Source organism: Notolabrus celidotus, chromosome 3, assembly GCF_009762535.1.
Source record: "Notolabrus celidotus isolate fNotCel1 chromosome 3, fNotCel1.pri, whole genome shotgun sequence".
NCBI lineage: Eukaryota > Metazoa > Chordata > Actinopteri > Labriformes > Labridae > Notolabrus > Notolabrus celidotus.
Window position 1 is genome coordinate 20157762 of NC_048274.1, and position 25697 is coordinate 20183458.

Sequence of the window (25697 nt, forward strand, 5' to 3'; positions counted from 1 at the left end):
ATCTTGTCCAGTCTCTTGCAGTCAATCTCCCTCATTATTTTGGAATTGGGGAACAGTTTTAATATCAATATAACTAAAACAAAACACAAAATCAAAGTTGTAGGCTAATGACATTATTTTCAAGAGATAAAGAGAATAAGAATGATTGTGATAGTGAGTTAAATGTATTGATTTATTGTATTTGTATATTTGATATTTGTCTCTTCTATTGACACCCAACCTTGTCTATATGTGTGTGTTAAGGTGTTATGGGGTAGATATGTGGTAGGTTAAAATAATGTTAACTTAATTATATTTTACATTAGTTGCTTTGTATTGATATGGTGACGAATATAGTTGTCAATGTTCACTTTTTTGCATTTTGAGGGCTTTTGTCATGTATTTAATAATGTATTGCCCACATGGTTGGCCCCCTGTGGATAGTGCTTTTATTTTCCAAACCCACCTTCACCGGAAGTCAGCTGTCATTATGGTCTTTTAAAAATGGCGGAGTGCTTGGCTGCACGTTTGACCGCCCAGGAGGAGCAAATTCGCCTCCTCACCAAGGAAATATCCACTCTTCGGGACGGAGTAAGCCAAGGTTTAAATGCCGCCGGTATCGAGGGGGTCTCCCCGGAGCTGGAGAGCCTGCAGACCGAGAATGAGAAGCTTAAATACCGGCTGCTGCACCTCCGGAGGGGTCTGCAGACTGAGCTGGAGCTGGAGGCAGCACAAGGAAAGAAACCACAAGAACTAAAGAGTGGCAAAGCTCAGGAGAAAAACACCCGTAAGGAGCAGACAACCAACAACAGAGCTGAGAATAAGGTAGTAATATAATTTGGAACAATACATGTGTTGTAGTTTAATTTTTAGTATGAAGAGAGTCATAAGTGGCAGTATTGCACCCGGTTGCACCATCATGAGTAACGGGCCTCTCTCTAGTGAAGGCAAATGACAAACTATACCACCCATCTTCCAGAAATAGCTGCCCCCCCTTCAATGACACAGTTGTAACACACTTTGGATACTCACATGTGCAGCTGATATTAATATCAGGATGATGCAACAAAAGAAAATAATAGTAATGGCTTATTATAAGAATAAAGATACACACACCCCTTTTGTTGAACAGGTGGGAGTTGCAGAAACCAAATCAGCTGACGGGAACAACAAGAAGGAGAAGAAGCAGGAAAAGGGACAAGGGAATGGAGGTCTCAAAGAGGTAAGATGAACCTTGAAATTATTCTAAAATAAACGTCCTTTTTGTACTTTACTCTGTTGTTGCATTTTCTTGACTTTTATGTTGTCCCTGTAGCTGAAGCCATGGCCTGAGTACATTGCACAACGTCTGAGTCTCTATGAGGAGCTGAAGAAGGAGAGTGATGACCTGCTGGCAAGAAAAGCTACAGGCAGCAAACCCATCGCTGTAGAGCTGCCTGACGGACGTAAGGTGGAGGGCAAGGCTTGGATCACTACACCATACCAGCTGGCTGCTGATATCAGGTAAGTAGTTAAACAACCAGAGAGATTCATTTATCTTCAGCCTGACAGTGCACATCCCAAATTATGATCAGTGTTATTTTTTCTTTAAGAAAAGGGGAGATTACTCTATTTCTCAAATATTAAGCCTAAGCTTACTTTTAATTGAATAGAGTGACCGAAATATCCTAAATATGAACAGAGCTGTTTTTAAGGCAACTATCTGACGATTGCTCTTTCAGCCAAGGCCTGGCTGACAACGCTGTGATCTCTCGGGTGAATGGTGAGCTCTGGGACCTGGATAGACCTCTAGAGCAGGACTGCTCTCTTGAGATCTTGCGATTTGATCATGAGGATGCTCAGGCTGTGAGTTTATCATCCTTTTAAATACATCTCTAACAAAAAGAACAAAACATTTTAACCTTCTTCTTTTGTAATGCCTTTTTCCCTTTTTATAAGATATGATAGAACTTTATCCTGAAGGAAATTAATGTGCAAGATTGTTCCCAATTTAAGAAAAATCACGAGTAACCGAACAGAACTTCAAATATGAATAGAATACAAAATAAAGTGAGTAGGAGAAGTACGATTGTAAAGTCCATAAAAGAAAGCATATTTGAAAAGCAATGGCAAATACATCACATTAGTGCCTCAAATAAGTAGTAAGTAGCATATTGCTCTCTTGCTTCCACATCCTCCTCCTGCAACTACACAGAGTAATGACTGACAAAGATAGAAGTAGGGAGAAAAGTGTTGTGGATCTTCTTCAGTCACTTCCAAATGTACAGAGATTTGAGGAAATGAACCTTGATTTTGAACCTCAAGTTCCAAAATCTACTAGGTCAAAATATATCCTGCAGTTAGGTTGGTAATTATGATGTTTGTGTGGTTGCGTCCCTGGGGAGGTTTTTCTCAAACCTTTGCCAAAAAATCTTTGTTTGTTGTGGGATCAAGTGAGTCAGTCTGTAGCTCTTGTGTAAAGAAAAGCCTGGGCTCTCATGTCTAGAAACGATGAACGGATTTCACTTACTCTTAGTGTATAGGATTTTTTCACCACATGTATCTGTGACTTCCTGAAGAAGGCTGGATGCTGAAACCCGTTAGAGTTGACTGTTTTTAATTCAAATTTGCCAGTTTAATACAGGCATTTTAACCTTTTTTTTCTAAAGATGAGTGCCTGTATTTTCTTTTTTTTTCTGATTTGCTCACCATCTTTGTGTATATTTACTAGTTCTAAGAAGCTCTTCTATTCAATGGATTTTCATTGTAGCTGTTGTGTTTTTAATCCCATTTTGCTCTCATTATGGTTGTCTCCTTGAGCCTTGAGGCTAATGACAGAGGTAAAAGGTACATCTTGTCTTGTTCCAGGTGTATTGGCACTCCAGCGCTCACATCCTGGGGGAGGCCATGGAGCGCTTCTATGGAGGGTGTTTGTGTTATGGACCTCCCATTGAGAATGGTTTCTACTATGATATGTTTCTGGATGGACAGAAGTGAGCAAGTATTTTCACTAGCAGAATCTTCTCTGCTCTGGAAATGTTTCCTTGTCTTAGGGAATTTTACTGGAATATTTTAGAAGTTTTAGACATTATTTTAATCTGAAATGAGTGTTCTATTAAAGCCTTAACTCTGATTCAAATATCAGTGGAAAAAAACAATGTGTGTCCCTTTTCAAGGTTTATTAAGCTGAAGCACAAGATCCTCATGTCACCACATTAAGCTTTTAAAAAAAAATGCATGATTACTGTGGTTACCTGAACATGTTTGCTGTTTCCAGGGGAGTGTCCAGTGCAGAGTTCGGAGACCTGGAGACTTTGTGTAAGACTGTGGTAAAGGAAAAACAGCCCTTTGAGAGGCTTGAGATCAGCAAAGAGACACTGCTGAAGATGTTTAAGGTGAGAAAGGGAGACCGCTCTCTGATCAGATGTCATCTCTCGTCCTCTGCTTGTGTTATTACGATCGCTGTGAAAGTACAGTATGTGATGGTATTGGCTATAATGCATCATATTTCTCCTGTCAAGGTCCGGATATATTCTAACTAACCCAAGGTGATTCTGTCTTTCAGTACAACAAATTCAAGTGCCGTATTCTGAATGAGAAGGTCACCACCCCCACGACTACAGTCTACAGGTAAGTGGCTTATTAGAAAGACAAGGTAGCATTAACTGAGTTCAGATTAAAGGCTCTGTGAGGAATTTCTAACTGATTTTGAAATAGTCTCACTCTTACACTGACGCCTCTTCACGACCTTACTTGTAGGATTAGATTATCAAGGACAACATTGGCAATTTCTTTGTACTGAATTCTAATGCTTGTCTTGGGGTTGGATTTTCAGCAAAGAAAAGCCTAGTTGATAATCATTGCTCACCTGAAAGTGCCTCTGTTTAGAACTCTGCAGGTAAAGTTTGGCAGTGATAAATAAGTCAAGAAGCAGCATGAGTTTTTTTTTTCTTTTGATCATTTTCTTTTGACATAAAGTTTTGTACTCATGGCTCATACTGAAGCATTAAGAATTAAGAAAAAGACGTACACTCTCTGTTGAATTAATGTTTTAGAATGAGAAATTTTGTCTTTGTGAAAGAGCTAAATGTCTGAACAGGATTGAATTTTTATACCAGTATGAATTCCCTTACTGTTCTATTAGGATAAAGAGAAACTAAAACTGGTCTTGATTGCAGTTAAAACCAAAGTGATGCTTTTCTCAAACTCAAGTGAGTCCACAGAAAACATCCCCTTGGTTGTAACTTCACAAGGGAAACCTATAGATCTTGTCACTAAGTATAAATACTTGGGGGTTTTTTTCGATCGGGAGCTTCCATTTAAAGCTCATATTGCCAGTTTGGTTTTCTCCCGCAGAGCAAGGAAACTCCTCGTATCTGCAAATTTTCTGCCTCTGATAGATTACGGTGATGTGTTGTTTTTGGGGACCTCAGCTAAATGTTTGCAGTCTTTAAAACAGTGTATATCACTGTGCTTTGAGGTTCATCATGGGTTGCACACCCCTCACTGCAAACTTTATGTCAAAGCTGACTGGTCATCCATAAGTGTACGCAGGCACACACATTGGCTATGTCTGATTTATAAATCCCTTCTTTGCTTGGTTCCAACTTATTTGTGTGTGTACCTACAAAGATCTAAAAGCCACCATGCCATGCGCTCCTGTGACATCTTACAAATATATGTTCCCCGTGTTCGGTCATAATTAGGTAAGAGAGCATTCAGTTTTGCTGCACCCTCTGCTTGGAACACACTCTAGAAAGAATATGAATTGTCTGATTTTATTTCACCTAAAGCCTTTGGCTCCATCTTAAAAGAAAGACAGACCACTAAACAGTGCCTGTGTTTAAAAAAAAAAATGCTGTTTGTGATCACTAATTGCTCTTTATTTGCAAATTAGTTGCACTTTTTAAATTATTGATTGTTTTTACATACTGTCTATATATATATGCTCAATACTATTGATTTGTACTATTTATTTTGACGTGTGCTACTGACCTCTTGGCCAAGTCACCCTGTAAAAGAGTTTTTGATCTCAATGGGTTTTTGATCTGGTTAAATAAAGGTGAAATAAAATGTTGAAAATAGTTAAAACTGTGTGCATATTTAAGTTATTTGGACTTTTATCTGCACACCGGAGCATACAGCATGAGACCAGGGCTGAGCTGTCACTAATCATTTTCCGTAGCTACCATTAAAATACATCACCTCATCACTCTGCATCCTGCAAAAAGTTGTACTGAACAAAGAAAAGTAGTGTTATAAAAAGATCTATATTCCATTTGTTTGCTTAAAGTACAAATGTGCTTTGGCAAGAGTAACATCTCTCGCACAGTGGTGAAAAAACTCCTCATGGTACCTTTAGAAGACATGGTAATATTTTTTTCTGAGTCATTTTTTGTAAATCTAACTACAATGTATGAATCCTGGTCAGATGTGGACCCTTGATTGACTTGTGCAGAGGTCCCCATGTCAGACATACAGGCAAGATCAAAGCCATGAAGATATACAAGGTATGTGTAAAATATATACTACATTATTTTATTGATTTTGGATGGAATACCTGAGCCACAAAACCAATAAACACTGTTCTGAAATAGAATAGATCTTTATTTTCATTGTTGTGATGCAATGAAAAGCAGTTTAGCACCTCTTTAAAATAGAGACACAGAATTTAACATTTAAGAAAACACAATATGACAATATTAGTAATTTAAGTCAACTTTATTCAAACTCAACATGAGCTTAAGCAGAAAGTAGATCCCCTAGTTTGAAGCCAGTGACGTTATACTATATCTGTACTGTTTATCTTCTATGAAGGTTTTCCTGCACTAACAAAACGTAAAAATGCTGACATTTGATTTTTTCCACCTCTGTCATCAGAACTCTGCAACCTACTGGGAGGGCCGCTCCGACATGGAGACTTTACAGAGGATCTATGGGATTTCCTTCCCAGACTCAAAGATGCTGAAAGAGTGGGAACGCTTTCAGGAGGAAGCCAAGAATAGAGACCATCGCAAGATCGGCAAAGTGAGTCACTGCAGGCGGTCAGGTCCAAGCCCACCCAGGTGGCTGTTGCCTAGAAATGAAACCTGAAACCCAGAACAAAGTGACTTTTGAGATTTAATTGTAAGAAGAGATGTCTGACACATCTCCTTTGAGGTTGATGTATGAGCTTTGTCCTCATCAGAGTCTAGGTTTGTGGTATGATAGATGTGGGTAAAGCCTGAAATGAACCTGGGCCAAATAACAAAGTCTCTAAGCAAACGTTGAGACAAACCATAAAGACATGAAACATTAAACATGAAAAATGTATCATTACAGAGAAGTTGATTTCATTACATTTTTGTGTAACACACTGTGAATCATCAGAAGTACTTCTGAGGTATGGTAAATATAAACCTTGTTTTTTTATGCTGCAAATCAACTGTTGCTGTTCATACCAGCTGAGGGCGCTGTGTTCTTTCATATCGGCTGAGAGTCATCTGAGACCCCCAGCTGGTTTCTCAGCATGGGATGCACAGATGGCAGCACCTCAGTCAGCTCTGATAATGACACAGTTCCATATGAAACACGATAGTCAGGATATTACTGGTGAAACCAGTCAGAGGGAGGTGATAAAAGTGACATGTTGTTTTAAAGATGGTGCGCTATGGCATGATCCCAAGTCGACCTTCGTCACTTGCACAGACTGAATGGCAGCACTAATGGGCTAGATGCAGTCCTGATTAACCAGGCTGAACCGTAACACTTAAATAAAACCTCTGAAGAGCACAGCAGGGATCTTGCTGTGGTTTTGACAAATTGATATAATATAAATGAGCACATGGTTTAGTCTTCATTCTTGACATATGCATAGAGTAAATGAAAGCACTGCTGTACAAATATTGAAAAAAGATCTCCACAGGGGCTTTTCATGAAGTGAGAAAAATGAAACACTGTTTTTTTCAGTGTTCATAACAGAATTGTTCACTCCTTATGAACAAGCTTGCAGCCTTAGATACGTAGGTGGAGTCCTTCTTGTCGATCTGAAGTTGTCTAAATGAGCTATTGGTGCCGTTTGTGCTCTCATAATGTCTCGCTGTGTTTGGCCATGTTAAGATTTTGTTGCCTGTCCAGGTTGCTTTGTTCTTTAACGCACTTTGTAAGCATTTGTTTTTAAAGGTGCTGTTCAATAAGAAAATATAACTAAGGTTATTGTAATTCAGGCCCATCTAAGAAATCCTGTTTCATAAGGTTGTTCAATTAAGTCAGACTTCTTTTACAAGACTCTTGTTTCCTATCCTCACATACTAGCTTAGTCCTAATGAGGTGACATTTAAGATTCTCAGACTTAACAGTATTACAATCTGTCTTTCAGTCTGATGAAATCTTAGTATTCTTCTTCAAAGATGTTCACTTTAGTACTTTTTACAATTAATGATCAGCTGACCCTCTGATCCTCTTGTGAGTGTTATACTTTGAAGCGGGGGAAATGCAGTATTTGGCTCGCAGTCTTACAAGGAAATACTTTATCCTTTTTTTACGCTATCTCAAAACACCAGATTCAGCTTCCCCCTTAGTTTTGACTACACTGAGCTATCTGTTGGGCTTGGTCGTGGTTGTGGTCAGGAGTGTAATGACCCTCTACTGAGTTAAATGTGTTAGAGGGAGTTTGCTGTACCTGGCTGTAACATTTTAGGATTCATGATCATTAAAAAGTCTTCTTTTTCTGTGTCACAGGATCAGGAACTGTTCTTCTTTCATGATCTCAGCCCTGGCTGTTGTTTCTTCATGCCACGTGGAGCTTACATCTACAACACACTCACAGAGTTCATCAGGGTGAGAGCGGTGGCTTAACATTGTTTTTTTAAATGCTTGGTGACATCATATTTTAGATTCATTGTTATCAAAAAATGTTTCTTTCAACATGCACAAACACAAAAAAACTGTATCTATTTTTCAAATGTGATTAACGCCAATTGTGCTCATCCGGACTGACAGAGTACAGCCGTAGGCAAAATTGGCGAGCTGGTTGAAGGCTACATTTGCAATTCCCAGCTACCGTTATTTTAATTGTTTAATTAACTAAAATACTTAAATCAACCAGACAGCATAGTATATGTTATTAACAGTGGCTCAATGTAATACATTAAGCTTTGAAGGCTCTAGGAAAGATATAAAGTCTTAACGTTTTCCCTTCAGGCAACTTCACTTGAAGTCCAGTTTTGGCATTTTTCCCTCATTTCCACCTGAGCACTCAGTAGAGTGCAGAATGTCAAAGTGGACGCATTGCTTGACAGCAGCCACACTGACGAGGCTGTCTACAATGTCTGCAGACATTAGTTCTTTATTATTTGATCAGCCTCGTAAGCGCAGGCTTCAGCCGATTATTTCGAAATTCCATTAATCGGCCGACCGACTGACATGTTGATGTCTCTACAGACCACTGACTGCATAGGAAAGATTTTTATATCATGGTAATAAGGTCAAGGTAATCTGTGAGTTACTCAAATAGTCTCATTAAATAATGAACTTTTTTTAAATTGCTGGACTCATTTAGAATCTGTAAAGAAACCCTTTACTACCTTTTTTTTTAAATTTATAATTAATGATTGCCAGAAAATAGACTGGAGTTTAGTCAGAAGTTGAGACATGTAGATTGTAGAATGACTTAAACTTTTTTTGGTCAAATGTAGTGATTGTAATCACTGTGAGGTTTTGAAAAAAATGTGTGGACACCCTGAGGACTTTCAAATCACGCTCTGACACACTATACCAAGCCAAGAGGAACTCACATACATCACGCAGCAACAGTGTAAGATCATTATCACGTCACCTCATCTGTTATCATGGAGCAACAGCAAGCTCTGCATTTCATTTAATTACATTTTGCCAAAAAAGTTGACTTGTGAGAACCTCCTACATTGCCTTTTTGGCACATTTGGGCTTTTCTTAGTAAAATGGTGCTACAGGAGAAGCTAATCAAACATGCACATTGTTTTTAAGTTCCTATGAGTTCTATTTTCACAGTCCTGAATATTCAAGGTTACAAACTATCAAGAAACAACATCATTTTTCTGTTGGCTGCTAAACTGGACATAATGTGTGGCTGTGGGAAAACAAATGGTCAAATAAAACTCATTGTATCCCATTTCCATTGAAGCAGCCCACAGTTCATGCCAGAAGTCATGACAAAGTACCTGCGCAGTCGAACTGATGGTTTGAGCTTGTTTATGTGGTTTTTCTTTGTTTTTCTAGGATGAGTACTGGAGAAGAGGCTTCCAGGAAGTAGCCTCCCCCAACATCTATAACAGCAAACTGTGGGAGACATCCGGCCACTGGCAGCACTACAGCGAAAATATCTTCTCCTTCCCTGTGGAGGAGGAGATCTTTGCACTCAAGCCCATGAACTGCCCTGGACACTGGTAAATTGATCACACTCTGTCAATCACATAGTGTTTACAGTACATAATGCATGTCATAGTCAATCATTTTTTTGCTCCCTGGTTGTCCTGTAGCCTGATGTTCAGCCACAGACCTCGATCATGGAGGGAGCTTCCCCTCAGGCTGGCAGATTTCGGTGTCCTCCACAGGAACGAGCTGTCAGGAACACTTACTGGGTTGACCAGGGTACGACGTTTCCAGCAGGATGACGCTCACATTTTCTGCACAATGGATCAGGTGACCACATCAGTGCTTCGCAGACGTTTCTAGGGCTGTCTCACAAGTCTCACAAAAGAAGTACCTGCTTATAATGACTCATTTCCCCTTTTTTTCTCTTTACAGATTGAAACCGAGATGAAGGGCTGTCTGGATTTCCTCCGCTGTGTTTATGATGTGTTTGGATTCTCCTTCCAACTTCACCTTTCCACCCGTCCAGAGAAATATCTGGGTGACATCTCTGTGTGGAACCAGGCAGAGAAGGTAAACCAACTCAAGCACTGAGTTATGATTTATGTCTGAAATGTGTCCTCTGGTATGATTTGAATTCTGGTGAATACTTACGAGAATATCTCACTGTGTTTTGTAAGTATGATACATTGTTTTTGTTACAGCAGGGTCTTTGCCACACTTTATTTTAAAAGTGAATGTTCAGGTTCATTTGGCCCTGCTGTTCAAATAGCTGGCACCCTGCTGTGTGATTGTACAGTAAAATCAAAGCTGTGAGTCATTGTGAAGTTCCTGGAATTTCTGCAAGAAATGTGCTGTCAGTAAAAGAGCTGCCTATTAGCAGCATTGGGCAGTAACATCACTACGCTTTGTAGTGCTAGTAGTTCATCTACATTTTTCAGTGTCAAGGTGACAGTGTTGCTTTCCTCAAATAGCTTTTCAGTAGTTGAACTATTTTATGATTAAATAGTGTGGTAGCTTCCACTAAAGATACATACTATAACATGTACATGCAGCGAACAGAAGTACCTCCATATGACAGTGGCATCACTTACCAATCCCTCAGCCAGTGGCAATAATACCTTAGGAACACAGGCAGTTAATCTTGAGTTACTTGACATACAAACACATCGAGTCAAATAAGCTGAAACCTTTTAGATTGGGGGAGACTGGGGTCAGTTTAAGCCAGTGGATTAGTTGACTTTTATCCCTTATTTTGTTGATGCTGTCGGCTTCTTAAAATGATGCAAATCACTTCGATCCAGTAGTATTATTTAAGCCCAAAACATTGTTTTTGTTTTAATACAGAATTTTAAGCATATCAGATGAAATGACTAGTATGTAAAACAAATTTATCAAGGTCAAAAACTTTGTAGTAGGCAGTTTTCCAGCATAGAAAACAAGATCATGGATCGTTTATCTAAACACATCAAGGCTTTTTTGGTAAAGTGAGTGATGTGATGTGTGGCATAGGAAGCTTTTTATTTAGCTGATGTCATTCTAAAGCAAAAAAGATCAAATTCTTTGGTTGATCAAAATAATTTGGTTGAATTTAATGTGGATATACCTTTTGATTCTTGTACGGAATGATCCTTATAAAATAATACAATAAAACACTGACTAAATATAAATTGATTCATTGTAGTTAGAACTATTATTGTAATTATGATAATAATGATAATTATTGTTATTATCATTAAGTTTTAGTTTGTTTGGTTTTTTATTTATTTATTTATTTATTTAAATTGATTCATTAATTCATTTTTATTTTATTGTTATTATTTAAGGATTTTATTGTCTTATTGTTGTATGACACTGTTAATTACAAGTGTTCAACACAACTTTCATTATGTCAAAAAAGTTATAATAAACAAAGTTCATAAAAATAGATATATATGTACAAATATATATATAAATTGATTTACTGGAATCGAAAACAGCTTTGATGCAGCAAGATAGAAATAGCTTTGTCGTTACAAGTGTAGCATAGCTTATGACATTGTCTAAGAGGGGTAGCTTCAGTGTCTTAAGCTTAGGTTGATTAGAGTAACTATTAGCTTAGCTCATTAACTTTTACTGGTGGCTTGCTCATCACTGCGGACTTGTTGATTTGTCTGATTTCCTCTACTGATTCTTGTCCAGCCGTTAATTGCATCAAGGCATTTCTTATAAAGCAGCACATAAGGTAGTACAAAGTGCAGACTGAATAGTGTGTCCTGTACTTAATTATACACTGCAGTAAGACTTGGTCTACTTCACTGTAATTGCTTTTCATTGTTAAGGTGTAAATTACCTGCCGCCCATATCTCCTTCTTGACAGCAACTGGAGAACAGCCTGAATGAGTTTGGTGAGCCATGGAAACTGAACCCGGGAGACGGTGCTTTTTACGGCCCCAAGGTCAGATAATGCCTTGGTGATACCTGCCAAACTAAAAATAAATCAGATTCTCTGGTCTTGAAAGTACTGATATTGACTCTGTGCTGTTGCAGATCGACATTAAGATCAAAGATGCAATTGGGCGTTACCACCAGTGTGCAACCATTCAGCTGGACTTCCAGCTGCCTATCCGCTTTAACCTGACCTTTGTGGGGTGAGTCACTGAATCAAAACACTGACACACTGCTGAGAGTGTGGGCTTTACTGCATCAAGGATTTTATGTTTAATCCCTCCTGAATGAAATGTCTAATCTTGAGCACTGTGTTCTGCAGAGTTTAGTGTTTATAAAGTGGAGAGGCATATGCAGGTTGGTACTCATGGCACAGTTGAGAGGTTGATTTATCACCTCACCAGGGGCCTGTACTATGCAGCAGGATTTGCGGTTAAAGAGGTAACTTCAGGTTCATATCAGGGTAGATCACCATGGTAACTTAATGCTGAACACCTCACTTGCTCTGGAGCAGGTTACGTTTGGACTGATCAGTTTGCAGAAAAGAATGTCCACAGCCCTTTAACATATCTTGATTGTGGAACTCTGTTAGCTGATTGAGCGAGGGGAGACTGTCAGGATGCTTTTTGTGTCCAGAATGATTTCCCTTATGAAATATGTCAATGAGATATATTTATTATGCTCAATCATCCTACCACAGAGGGTGGGAAACGCCAGAGACTAGTATTTGTTGTATTTAAAAGATGAAAAGCTACAGTTATCTTCAATTTAATCATGTTTTCATATTCACCTTTTCTGTTTCTCACTGCTCTGTTTGTTACTGACTGTACAGCTGAAATATTGCATCTGAGACTATCATACATGCCACAGGAATACATGTATGCAAAAGATTAATGTGAGGGAATTAATGGACATTATTTTGATCAGCTCTACCATTTTATAATGATATGAAAGGGACATTAAAAGGGGGCTGGTTTGGTTAAGTGATTACATTGCGCACCCCATGTACACAGGCCATAGTCCATGGAGCAGACATCCCAGACTCAAGTCCAACTCACGGCCCTCTTGTTGCGTGCCACTCTCCAATTTCTCTCACCAGCTTTCTACTTTGTCCCTCATCCTATCCAATTAATGAAGGAATGAAGAAGCAAATCATCTTAAAATGAAAATTAATTAAGAAAATTGCACATCAACACTTTGTTCTTTTTCTTTTTTTGCTTGTTCTGTTTTTGCAAATGCAGCTGTGTTCATTTTAGTCTGGATAATAATAATAATAATAATAATAATAATAATAATAATAATAATAATAATAATAAATGTCTTTCACTTCTCTATAATTTTCCAGTCATAGTTTGCCAGAGTCTGTAACATATGTCGATCTGCTGATGACAGACTTGTTCATGTTTTAATTCCCATCCTTCGTGTGATGGCTGCACTAGAAGCCCTGTTTTGACTTATTAGGTTAATAACCAGCTTTGCACCACTATTAAGGGTGATCTCCTCTGTGAGGCTTCAGTGAAGCCAGGCAACTGATATACCATGGGTATATTAAACTCGTGTCGTAATACAGGCCTCAGGAGCTTCAATTATTTAAACCAAATATGGGACAATAACAGGCACTCAGCCCATACAACAACAGACAACATGCAGTTAATATTTTTTTTGGTTGATCCAATCGGCTCAGTTCTAAAAAAAAAAACAAGTAAATGTGTTGGACAGTCAAATTTAGGTCAGACGCAGGGTGCATGTAGAGGATTTTTATTTTCATTAAGGTGCTGAATTGATAAAACTTCTGATATACCAACCACTCATTTCATTATTCTGTTAACTCCTGCAGGAAGGATGGGGACGACAAAGTCAGACCAGTCATCATCCATCGTGCCATCTTGGGTTCAGTGGAGAGGATGATTGCTATTCTCACAGAAAACTATGCAGGGAAATGGTGAGATGCTTTCTAGGTATTCTAGTAATATTTAAAATGATATAAATTGTATGTAAAGCGACTTTGAGTATCAAGAAAAGCGCTATAAAAATCCTAATCCTAATCCTATAAAAATTATAGAGTTGACCACAATTCTAAAATAACCTCCGGCAATGATTATTCTCATTTTTCCAGTGACCATAAGAAGTATTCTGCTTTACAATCCAGGTTTTAGGGTTTTTATGAGTAACTACCATCTTTTTGGAAAGATAAATGGTTGTGTTGTTTGCAACACTTCCTGTCCAACTTAATTTCAATATCCCAACACCAGAAAGTTTTTACCCAGTGCTTCATCTTCATCGGGGGGCTACTGATTTATAGTGTTTATGTTGTTGTCTAAATACCAGTACATCAGTGTGAAGATGGCCTCATTATAGTCTTCTGTCTTTCCACCAGGCCTCTCTGGATCTCTCCGCGTCAGATCATGTTGGTGCCTGTCAACCCCTCCTGTGAGGTTTATGCCAAGAAGGTATGTCTTCCATGACCATTTCCCCATCTTGACCTCCTTTTAAAGAACATCTATTTCCATACTTTTTTGTGATCCTTGTAATGATACTTTTTTTTTTCTTCTGTCAGGTGTGTAAACAGTTTACAGAAGCTGGTTTCATGGCAGATGCTGACCTTGACTCTAGCTGCCTTCTTAACAAGAAAATTCGCAATGCACAGTTGGCTCAATATAACTTCATCCTCGGTGAGAAAACTGCACTGTTGTTTTGAGTTTGTTTTTTCCTTCGTTGCACTGTGTTCTGTGCGTGCTCATGTGTTTTGACTTGGCCGATGTCAAGCTGTTGTGTCCTCATGTGTCTTGGCAGTGGTTGGAGAGAAGGAGAAGATGACTAACTGCGTCAATGTGCGCACAAGGGACAACAAAGTCCACGGAGAGCTGTCGGTGGCCGAAGTGCTGGCTCGCCTGACCCTGCTCAAACAATCCCGTTGTCGAAACGCAGAGGAGGAGTTCTGACCAGGACAAAGAACAATCCAGACTCTTTCGTACGAATACCTCAACCCCTGTCAGATGAAGAGAAAAATAACGGCACGAGTAAAGAGGGTGCAGTGAAAGTATAAAACTCATAAATCAGAAACCACACAGAGGAACTGATGATACTGAGATGAGTAGGTGTAATGAATGGAGCTGCATAACGGTGCTGCAGTGCCCATAAGATCATGAATGAAAGGTAGAGAAGGACACGTTTGAATTTGTGGTCTAATTATTAAATTATGTCAAAGTAATTTAAGTCCATCTGAAGGAAAGTTACTTGATTGTTTTTGAAAACAATGTGATCGTTTTCATAATGAAGGTTATGTGTGTCTGGCACTGATTTTTTCACAAAGGTCTGTGTTTATGGAGAACCCCAGAAATAAAAAAATCTACTGAATTTGAGGGAATTTCTCTGTTTGTTTCATTATTTGCAAGATTGGGTTTTTTATTTGAATGATATCTGATGATACACAGTAGCAGGAACACCATAAGAGGTTAGTCTCCATGGAGAACCTGGGGAATTCATAATCACACATTTATTTTAGTGTCTTGACTGGAGGGATTCATACTTTATGAATTGTTCTTTAAGTTTTCAAATTGTAGAAACAAAGCAACTTATCCCCTTAAATACGTAATAATTTGATACTCCTATTTACCAAATAGTTGACTTTCTAACGTGAAATGGATCATGTGACATACAAAGGGCTTGAATGATAGCATAACATTAAAGAGACATGCAGCGTTTCAGGAGTTTTATTCGTTTTTGGTTTACATATTGTACATATTTCAACCAACTTATTTCCAGGGATCTAGATCATTTTACAGTTGTCATCAAATTACATAAAATCTTTAAAGGTACTGATTATTGTTTCTGCCCATTAAGCCTCAACAAATTAAGGGCTGATCAAGGGCAATTTAAGGTGCAGTCCCATTCAGTACACTGCTCACATTTGGAAGACAACTTTTTCTGACATTTGCTGTTACATTGATGCACTGCTGCTAAGAAGAGAAGAATGTTAGTTTTATCAATTATATTCAAAGAAAAATAAATGCATTGAAATAAAACTGTTTTACGTTGACAGCATTGACTGTACAATCTAGGGTTCGCGATGATTATACGAATCACATGATATCGGGGGCGGAGCATAGACTGGGGCGGAGCGTGATGGGCGCGGCAACACAAGCACCAGGAAGTTGGGCTGCATTTGAAGTTGCGTTCAAATCCATGGGACAAAAACGTATCTTTACAGCCACACTTAATAATATTGTCAAACATGCATTCTACTCATGACTACTACAATCATTTATTTAGTTTTGTTGAAACCACATGAAGTTGTAAATGCGTTAAAGAATGCTATTTAAAAAAAATGACTGGATAAAATAGCATTTAGAATGCATGGTAAAAACGATGTAGAGACAATTATACATTTTACCATGACATTTTTTATTTGTATTTTTTTTCTTGAAAAGCCTTTACTTATCATCATCGGCCAATTGCTTAAATACATAGCCAATTGCTTAAATCGAACACTTACTCTTTTTTTTATGAACATTTTACAAAATTACAAACCCTCAATGAGGATGGTAAACACAGATTACAATGAATTACAGTGCAATTAACAAAAAGGGAATCATGTAAGGAAAACAAAACAAAATATCGTACAACAACAAATGAGGTGCATCAGAGCTACTGAGTGAGTCAGGCATCCAAAAACAATATAAAGCGTAGCAGAAGCACAAAAAGAGGCAATCAAAGTCCAGCATAGCAAATAGCTGATTGATCAGTCTGTATTTAGTACAGTTTGGGACAAGGGGGCATTTTATTTCATATTTCTTTTCGTGTTTGGCTGTTATAATAGTGGGAAAAGATAAGAAAATATATATACATATAATATACACATACACAAATATACATACAAATATTAACATACCTATATATACACATGCATACATACACACCTGAACACCTCACTTGCTCTCAAATTAAAATAATAAATTATGAGCAATGTCTAAATGTATCTCGCTTGCAATTTTTCTTGTCCGTAGTTTTTTCGGGGTCGAAAAAAATAACTTAAAATAATTTATAAAAACTTACTTCTCCTTGCCTCAGACTTGCAGGGTGTTGCTGACATCCTTTTTTTCCCCATATGTTTGAACGCAGCGCAGGTTTACTGCAACAATGGCCGCTAACTGTCATACATGGAGACCAGACCGAGGACGGGGCTACAAAACCTACGGAATAGTGACCGTGTTGTTCCTGGACCTGGTCTTACAGTGTGTTCACGGTATGTTGCGGGAGGCTGTTACATATTTACACCTGCGTCTGCCTTGTCACTTTGTAATTTGACTGTTGGCGTTATCCTACTCGCATTAGCTTCCCTAGAGTTAGCATTTACTGGTTAGCCAATGAGCTAACACAAGAAAACAGTGAGTCGCGCTGATTGAACCTTATTAGGCAATGCAAAATACTTTGTTTCTGTTGTAATTGATTAATGTACAACATATAAGAGCTCACACTGAACTGTCCTTGTTACTTTGCAAGTAATGCTACAGACTAGTCAGCGCCTTGGTGAAGCAACGTTAGTGTAAGTTAGCAAAGATTGTTTTCAAATAAAATCTTATTGTGTTTATTCACAGATGTATGGTCAAATAAAATTTCACAGCTCTATGGTCAAATAACATTTTACATCTGTATGGTCAAATAACATTCCACATCTGTATGGTCAAATGACATTCCACATCTGTATGGTCAAATGACATTTCACAGCTGTATGGTCAAATGACATTCCACAGCTTAATGGTCAAATAACATTCCACATCTGTATGGGCAAATAACATTTAACAGCTGTATGGTCAAATTACATTTAACAGCTGCATGGACAAATAAGATTGAACAGCTGCATGGTCAAATAACATTCAACAACTGTGTGGTCAAATTACATTTCATAGCAGTATGGTCAAAATGACATTTAACAGCTGCATGGTCAAATAACATTTAACAGCTGTGTGGTCAAATAACATTCCACAGCTTAATGGTCAAATAACATTTAACAGCTGAATGGTCACATATCATGTAACATCTGTGTGGTCAAATAACATTTAACAGCTGAATGGTCAAATAACATTTCACATCTGTATGGTCAAATAACATTTAACAGCTGTATGGTCAAATAACATTTAACAGCTGAATGGTCAAATAACATTTCACATCTGTATGGTCAAATAACATTTAAAAGCTGTATGGTCAAATAACATTTCACATCTGTATGGTCAAATAACATTTAAAAGCTGTATGGTCAAATAACATTTAACAGCTGAATGGTCAAATAACATTTAACAGCTGAATGGTCAAATAACATTTCACATCTGTATGGTCAAATAACATTTAAAAGCTGTATGGTCAAATAACATTTAACAGCTGAATGGTCAAATAACATTCCTCAGCTGAATGGTCAAATTACATTTAACAGCTGAATGGTCAAATAACATTTAACATCTGTGTGGTAAAATAACATTTAACAGCTTAATGGTCAAATAACATTCCTCAGCTGAATGGGCAAATAACATTTAACCATACGTAATAGATTAGCCGTATTTCAACACAGATAACATTAGTTCCTCTCTCCTAACCAGGTTCCTCATTCAGCAGCCCAATATGTGTGTGATTTTTTTAAGTTTGTTTATGACTCTGGTCATAGAACATAGGGGTCTGGACCCTGGTCTTATATCATCTGATTTTGGGGTTGCTTGTCAGGGTACCTGAGCTCGCCCCATATTGGCCAGGAGCGTCACTACACCAGAGATGCCCCGCATGGACCTGTCATCACCAGCCCTGAGGTCCCTGCAGCAGCTTCAGGTAAACAGTCAATAACACCTATCATAATGTTGTTTACCTGATACTTGAGTTTGTTTTTTTACTGGACAAGCAGCACAACAAACAGACCCACTTTGAGATGACTTTTGTGGCACCAGTTAAAATACAGTAATTAAAAGCAATATGTAGGCACGCTTAGTTTAACATCTTAACTACTTTCACCACAAGGCTTTGGTGCTTTGATCTTTTCCTGTTGTAGGATGACATCAGTGCAGAATACATGCTAACTTTCTTAATAGTATGTTACTAGTTTGAAACCATACAGGAAAGACAATTTTTTTAGCAAGTATCCCTCCCTTTAAGTCTTGCTGAAAAAACAAACTTTTCCTTCACATATCACAAGTCGAGTAAAACATACTCACTAAAACATAAGTCTTAGACACTGCCACAATAATGTTAATACATGTCTCATTCATAATGTGCTCTACAGTACAACTTCCTGTAGAATGTTGAAGGATGAAAGGGTACTGAATATTCAAGAATGAAGGGGGAAAATTGGGTTACTTTAAAAATATACAAAACATAAAAAATACAGCATCCCCACTGTGGATTACTGGCATACAGAAAATATTTTACAATTAATAATGTCAAATGCTTGTGCTTTCTGAAAGAATCAACTAATTCAAATGTTGCTGTACACAGGTCAATGGGGTTTACAGTTTTGAGAAATGGGTGTTCTTTTGGGAAATGGCATTATGCATTAGGATATTTAGTTTATAAGTCGGGTAATAGTGTGTAAGCAATTGAGAGAAACTGTAATTATTACTATTTTGAACTGCTACTTAAATTTGTGTATACACTGGTACTGTATATGTATTTGTGTGAAATGTTTTACTTCATTTTTTCTTAAGATTTCAGTAAAAATGACAACAGAGTTTGTTATATGTAAATGTACAATGAGCCATGTGAGGGACTGGCAACCTGTCCAGGGTGTACCCTGCCTCTCGCCCAATAGGTTAGGGTTAGGGTTAGGGTTAGGGTTAGGGATAGGGTTAGGCTCCAGCCCCTTTGCAACCCAGACTAGGATTATGATGGATGATAACCCAATACAAGGTAATGGGTGGATGGATGGCTGTACAATTACAAGAAACACATTCAATTCTATTTGACTTAAAATCAGTTTTCATTACATGTTGCAATCACACAGATTTTGATATTTGAATAAAGAATGAGCTGATAATTATCATCCAAGAGGACACAGTGCTGCAGTATATAAAGTAACTTGCTTCTAGGGATGCAGGATATTGGATTTTTTGCCGATATCCGATATGCCGATATTTTACAACACATTTAGCCAATTACCGATACCGATATTTTTTTCCCACACCTAATTGCAGAGATCATCAATTCTCTTCTGTATTGGAATTAGCGCACAGTATTATGGTGATACTCTTATCACATTTGTTATGTAATATTCATTTCTTTTGCAAAATAAGAAAAATACTTAATACTTAAAACTGCATCTTTATTTATGACAATTGCTTTCAAACAAATTTCATACAAACAGATACATCTTACTTAAAACGTGGATGATGCTCTCCCTGAGACAATCATAACAATCCCCAAACCAGGTTAATTTGGCCAATTTCACATTTGACATAGTAAGTAAACTTAACCTCTGTTCACAGGGAACATGTGAAAAGCACAACTGTACAGCAATTAAACCCAAATTAAATAAAAAAGGTTTACTCTTTGACAATAAATGTGTCTAAATTAGTCAGCTACATGTGCCTTACAGACTGCTGCTTAAATTCAAATTTAACTTAAAACACAAGCCCAACATGTGTGCAGCAGCCAATTATATTGGCTGATATCAGCGTGTTCGCCGATGTCCGTTAGTTCATTTTAAAGCCAATATCGGTGGATACCGATAATGTTCCGATAATATCGTGCATCCCTAGTGCAATCTGAATATCTAAACCAGTTCTGTGGTTGTGTTACCCCTGCAATTTAATACAGTTGTCACTTTCTTTATGTTAATTTGTGTGTGACTATGCCATCAAGCTAGTTCAAGAAGGAGTGATATACTTTAAATGAATTGTCTTAGTTCATACAAATAAGTTTGAAATAAAAGACATATGCAATATTCTTAGTCTTCATCATGAGAAAATCGTTCAATGGTTTCATGGAGGCTTTAAAAGGTTAATGACATTTTAGTTTTCCTTTGCTGGCTCCCAGGCCTCCTTCATGGAGCAATCAAAATAGCATTCTGAATGGTTCTTTGATGGTGTTTTTGTTGAGGGTTGATTGATGCCATTTTTACCCCCTACAGCCTCATTCTCCATTACCTGTGAATTGTTTTTTTCAGTGTCTCCTGCTGATGAAGAGAGCTACGTGTCCAAGTGCCCAAGTGGAGGTGTGTGTAGTCGCCTGCCCGCTGATTGCATTCAGTGCAATTACAACCATAACTGCACCTACAGAAAACCAGCTTCCTTCACCTGTAAACCCAAAAAAGGAGTTCACTGTGTGGTAAGTAGCAGCTTTTTTTTTGTGATGCTGAAAATCGGATTATGCTCTTTTCCTGCAGTGTGATGGTTTCAGATTTGACCATGAATGTTTATACCTTGTTTAGCACATTGCTAAAGGTCATGTTGAGCGCGTCGCTTTATTGTCAGCCTGCTGCACGTCATTTGATTGTTTTTGACATAAGTTCTCGAGAAAGATAAGTGTGTTATGATGGAATTGGTGGAACACCTGTGGTGCTTTATAACTACATAACAGCTGTGTGGTGATGACCTGATGTTTTTGTCTTTTGTGCAGGGAGACTCAGGACAGCAGCAGAGCAACTTTTCTCTCTCCATCAGCTGTCAGTTCTGCTGGCAGCTGGATGAGTCCCAGTACCGCTGCTCTAACTCCACCAGCTGTATGACTGTGTCCTGCCCACGTAAGCGCTACAACGCCACCTGTGACGTGTTGGACCATGTTCATTGTCTGGGTAAGAGAAGGCTTCTTGGTGTCTTTACTTTCAGAGGGGTGACTGTCACAGTCAGTCAAGTAGACAGAAATCTTTAGGGAAGTCATCCAGCTTTTCTTTTATCTTAAACAAAACATTTGAATTCTTAGCTGTTTAGGTTCATCCTCATTTTTTGATGCAGAGTAAAGCAGTTTATTTTCCAATTATCCCCAAAAAAACCTCACATTTACCGAGAGCCGTAAGCATGTTGGTTTTAACCCTTGTTTCTTTTTTGGTAGAACAAATTATTATTCTAAAAAAAAAATCTAAATGATCTCAAAACCATTTATATACAGTGGTGGTAAAAACTTTTCAGACACCCTTAAATTTTTACACAATCTCAAATATTGTCATGAAATATTTGGGGAAAAATCCTTTTTGTGTTTCAAGCATTAGACAGAGATAAACAAATACAAATTATATATTTTTTTGTTTATTCTTTACAAGAAAAACTAACAAAGCTGAATTCTTGACAGTTTCAATATGTCAGTTCTCAACATTTTCGGTATCAAAGTCAACAAATAACAGAGAATGTGTTCAAAACTGAACAAAAACTAAATAAACCTGACTGTGACTGTACTAAAAGAAATTGCACTTGAAGACCTAAGAGTGATTCTCAATGCAAGATGTGGCATTATACCCTCATTTCTTTTACTGCTCAGTTTCCAAGGTGTTCAGAGTACTTAAAGATTTTCCTCAGATAAGTTTGTTGTTTTTGTTTCAATTTTATTTCACCAGGAAAACCTCATTGAGATTAAAAACATTTTGTACAAGAGTGTCCTGGCCAAGATCAGCAGCAGCACGTTCCAACAATGTTACAGACAAACAACACACAATTCTAAAACATGATAACATATCATAGATGAAATAACAGAATTCATCAGCATCTACAAGCTGATGCATCTCCCTCCAATTCCCTTCAATCTGCTTTTAAAAACATGTAAAGAGACATGCTCCTTCAAACCCAAACTCTCCTGCAGCAAGTTCCAGGCTGCAGGAGCTGAATATCTAAAACTCTTTTTTCCAATTTCAAGACACAAGACTCCGGGGACTAGAAGCAAAAACACGTTTTGTGACTGTGTTACAGAGCGGAGACTGTAGCCTCCAGTATTTTTTAAATGAATAACATCACATAAATATGAGGGAAGCAAGTTAAGAATTGCCTTATAAGTAAGGACATGCAAGTGATTTAGTCTATGGGTAGATAATGCAGACCAGCCAACTGAGCATACAGGCAGCAGTGATGAGTTAGGGACATGTAACAAACTTCAGAACTCCATGATAAACAGTATCCAGCAAATGTTTTGCACCTAAGGTCACAATTACTAGTGACATACAACTCATACAAACCCACTTCAAAAAGCTGAAATATCCCTTTAATGAATGTAGCATCAATTAATCCCATAAGGTATATTGTAACACAATCTGGGATCCCATTTTAAAAATTGAAAACACAATATTATTTTCAATTAACAATGCCAAGTGCGATGGTTTATAAACATACCTACCTTAAAACATACAATGTGCTTCTGTTTAAGGAAGTGTGTTTTCTGCCATCTTGCTTTGCTGTCTTGTAATGTTGTCGTGGTTTGACGTTTGGTATGTGTCATTAGCATCGGGACAACTGTCTGAGTCCACTAAACCAGTGATTCTCAAATGGGGGTACCCCTAGGGTTACGTGGGAGTGACAAACCCCCTCCCCACCCCACACACACACACACATACACACACACACAAACACACACACACACACAAAAAAAGAAAAAGTTGCATCACAACAAATAAAATAAAAAAAATCTGATTTAAAATCAACTTTACCAAAAGCATTTAATTTTTATTTCAATTCAACATCAAATAGGGCACTATTTCCAAATTGAGCATATTCATTCATAAAATATATTATTTGCAAAACCGCTTGGACTAGACGGCCTCCGTCTATTGACGTCAATTGTTCAGCGAGCGATCACGTACATTTGCATGCTAATAAAAGTGCGCCCGGGAGGATAACAATGGACAAGTGCTTGAAATGCTTCTTGTTTGACAGAAATAAATCGATGTGCTCCTTGGGCCATCAAAGGTACTAGCTCCCTCAATCTTTAATTATTTTGAAAATATTGCACTACAAAAGTATATAATTGGTGTCATCTTTCATTTCAGTGTTATTATGACATGGTGAAACCACATGCATACATTTATTCATGTTATTTCCCATATTATTTCCTGAATTTTTTTCTTGGCCATACAAGGGGGTACTTTGCTGAAATTGTTTTTGAAAGGGGGTACACAAGCCAAAAAAGTTTGAGAACCCATGCACTAAACGTCTGCTTTTTTGTAGGTAAAAGACGTTTTCAGAAACGTTTGTTTTGTAACTGGACAGGAGGTTACAAGTGGTCAACAGCTTTAGCACTCAGGTAAAACTTATACTACTATCTGAAGATGTTTGATCAGCTATTGAATGGTTTTTGGATAAATGTTCACTTGAAAACGTTTTCTCTCGTGTCTCTTTGAAGCATTACCCTGGGTGGTTTCGGCGCAGACCGGTTTTATTTGGGCCAGTGGAGAGAGGGTCTGGGCAAACTGTTCAGCTTTGGAGGCCTGGGAATCTGGACTCTGATCGATGTGCTCCTAATAGGAGTTGGTTATGTGGGACCTGCAGACGGTTCTCTCTACATCTGAAGTAAAACTCTGGAGAAGTAGCCGGCTGGTTTGTGCCCTCTTCCACTTTGCACCGCTTCACTCTCAAAGATTGAAGATCTGAGATGCTGTGTTCTTAGCACGTCTGCCCGCCCAAGCTTGCTGTGCTACACATCTTCAGCCCATCTGCTAACAAGCAGGAAGTGTTTTCCACATTTCACCAACACCGAATCAACCCACACAGTCATTAGATCAATCCTAATCATTCTGCATCCATCTCCTGCAGATGGAGCTGTGCAGGGGGATATGAAACCAGGAATTATATCTATCTGGTCGGTTTGACTAAACTGCTGATTGGACTGTGTCATGCTGATATATAGATAGGTTTGGTTTCCTGTGGCGCGGTGCTTTCACAGACATCCTGTCACCTAGGAGCTGCGTGATGCTCCTCCCTCATTGCAAGGTAAATGCATCAGAGGGGGTCAAATGGTAACTATGGCTACAGAGCTTTTCTGGTGACAACATACACAATAGACCTGCTGAAAGGTTATTTCAGTGTCCTAAGGGAAAGCTTGAATATGCAGAAGGGAATATGTTCTGGTGTAACTGACAGCTGATAGGTGTTATGTTAATCAATTCAACAGTTGTTTTACATGTTAACTTTTCTCCCCTAAAATGACCCAGCAGTGAAGGTCACAACTGTAAGAATGATGCTTTATCCAGGGTTATATGAACAATTCCATTTATTTTCAAAAGCTTTAAAAGTAAGAAAAATCAGCTTCAGTTATGAAGTTCTTATGTTGTGTAAATACATTTAAAATAACTACTGTTCTTTCAAACAGAATACAAAACTGTCAAGAGTAAAGAAAGATAATTACTATCATCAAGTACTGCAATGAGTTGTCTTTCTTTTGGAAAAAACAGGTAATAGTTAAACAGAACATCTGAATACTACAAATGGTTTACACTAACAAACTGCTTGTATGGTTTCCTGTGTTGGAGAAATATTCTGTGCGTTTCCCCTACACTTACTTTCATTCTTCACATTGTAAAAACGACTCCATGTACTCACACTGTAAGATATTTGCTTGAGACTGTGTGGCACAAATGGGCTCCCCTTCCACTACATGTAAATATGTTTTGTGTTTTCAGTGACAGGTCATTTTTATTTTGTATAAACACTGTAAACGCCAGTTTTAATTTAAGTTACATTTAAGTTATGTTAATAAAATTGTGAAATATACCCATGTATCTTTTTGCATATATTATGTCTTACATACTGTATGTATAGTTCATATTATTATATAATAGGGCTTATTCTCTGTCTCCAAGGCTCTATTATTCAGCATCATGTCAGTAAAGGGGTCATGGCCATACCAGATGCTTTGTTTCAAGGGGCTCAAACCGTCTATTTGTACAATGTTAATCTCACAGCCTCTGACAGGAATTCAGAGCTCTATTATTACCCAGGTCATTCTCACAGATGTGTGTGCTTTCTCTCACATCAAACTCAATGAGTGTTGCCAGAAGCCTGTGTTACCCACAGGCCTGAGACAGATGG

At 38.0% G+C, this 25697-nt stretch overlaps 2 protein-coding genes across 2 annotated transcripts; both read left to right on the forward strand.

Moving 5' to 3' along the window:
* Positions 1-455: 455 nt before the first annotated feature.
* Positions 456-15077, forward strand: tars3 (threonyl-tRNA synthetase 3). Its single transcript, XM_034680627.1, has 19 exons — positions 456-804; positions 1112-1201; positions 1295-1482; positions 1701-1824; positions 2827-2951; positions 3236-3353; positions 3524-3588; positions 5390-5468; positions 5839-5985; positions 7678-7776; positions 9196-9362; positions 9456-9618; positions 9724-9861; positions 11648-11725; positions 11818-11918; positions 13553-13657; positions 14093-14165; positions 14273-14387; positions 14509-15077. Exons 1-19 carry the CDS (start codon positions 484-486, stop codon positions 14655-14657), a joined length of 2445 nt encoding a protein of 814 aa, XP_034536518.1. The 5' UTR covers positions 456-483; the 3' UTR covers positions 14658-15077.
* A 1746-nt stretch (positions 15078-16823) lies between these two features.
* Positions 16824-25379, forward strand: tm2d3 (TM2 domain containing 3). The gene is made up of 6 exons (XM_034680623.1): positions 16824-16960; positions 18430-18531; positions 20858-21018; positions 21310-21484; positions 23838-23913; positions 24013-25379. Exons 1-6 carry the CDS (start codon positions 16855-16857, stop codon positions 24176-24178), a joined length of 786 nt encoding a protein of 261 aa, XP_034536514.1. The 5' UTR covers positions 16824-16854; the 3' UTR covers positions 24179-25379.
* The last annotated feature ends 318 nt before the right edge of the window (positions 25380-25697 follow it).

Coding starts and splice junctions, on each gene's coding strand:
- tars3 (XM_034680627.1), top strand. CDS start 484: ATGGCGGAGTGCTTGGCTGCACGTTTGACCGCCCAGGAGGAGCAAATT. Junction 7,777..9,195: donor CACTCACAGAGTTCATCAGG/GTGAGAGCGGTG, acceptor TTGTTTTTCTAG/GATGAGTACTGGAGAAGAGG. Junction 9,619..9,723: donor TTTTCTGCACAATGGATCAG/GTGACCACATCA, acceptor TTCTCTTTACAG/ATTGAAACCGAGATGAAGGG.
- tm2d3 (XM_034680623.1), top strand. CDS start 16,855: ATGGCCGCTAACTGTCATACATGGAGACCAGACCGAGGACGGGGCTAC. Junction 16,961..18,429: donor GGTCTTACAGTGTGTTCACG/GTATGTTGCGGG, acceptor GTTGCTTGTCAG/GGTACCTGAGCTCGCCCCAT. Junction 18,532..20,857: donor GGTCCCTGCAGCAGCTTCAG/GTAAACAGTCAA, acceptor TGTTTTTTTCAG/TGTCTCCTGCTGATGAAGAG.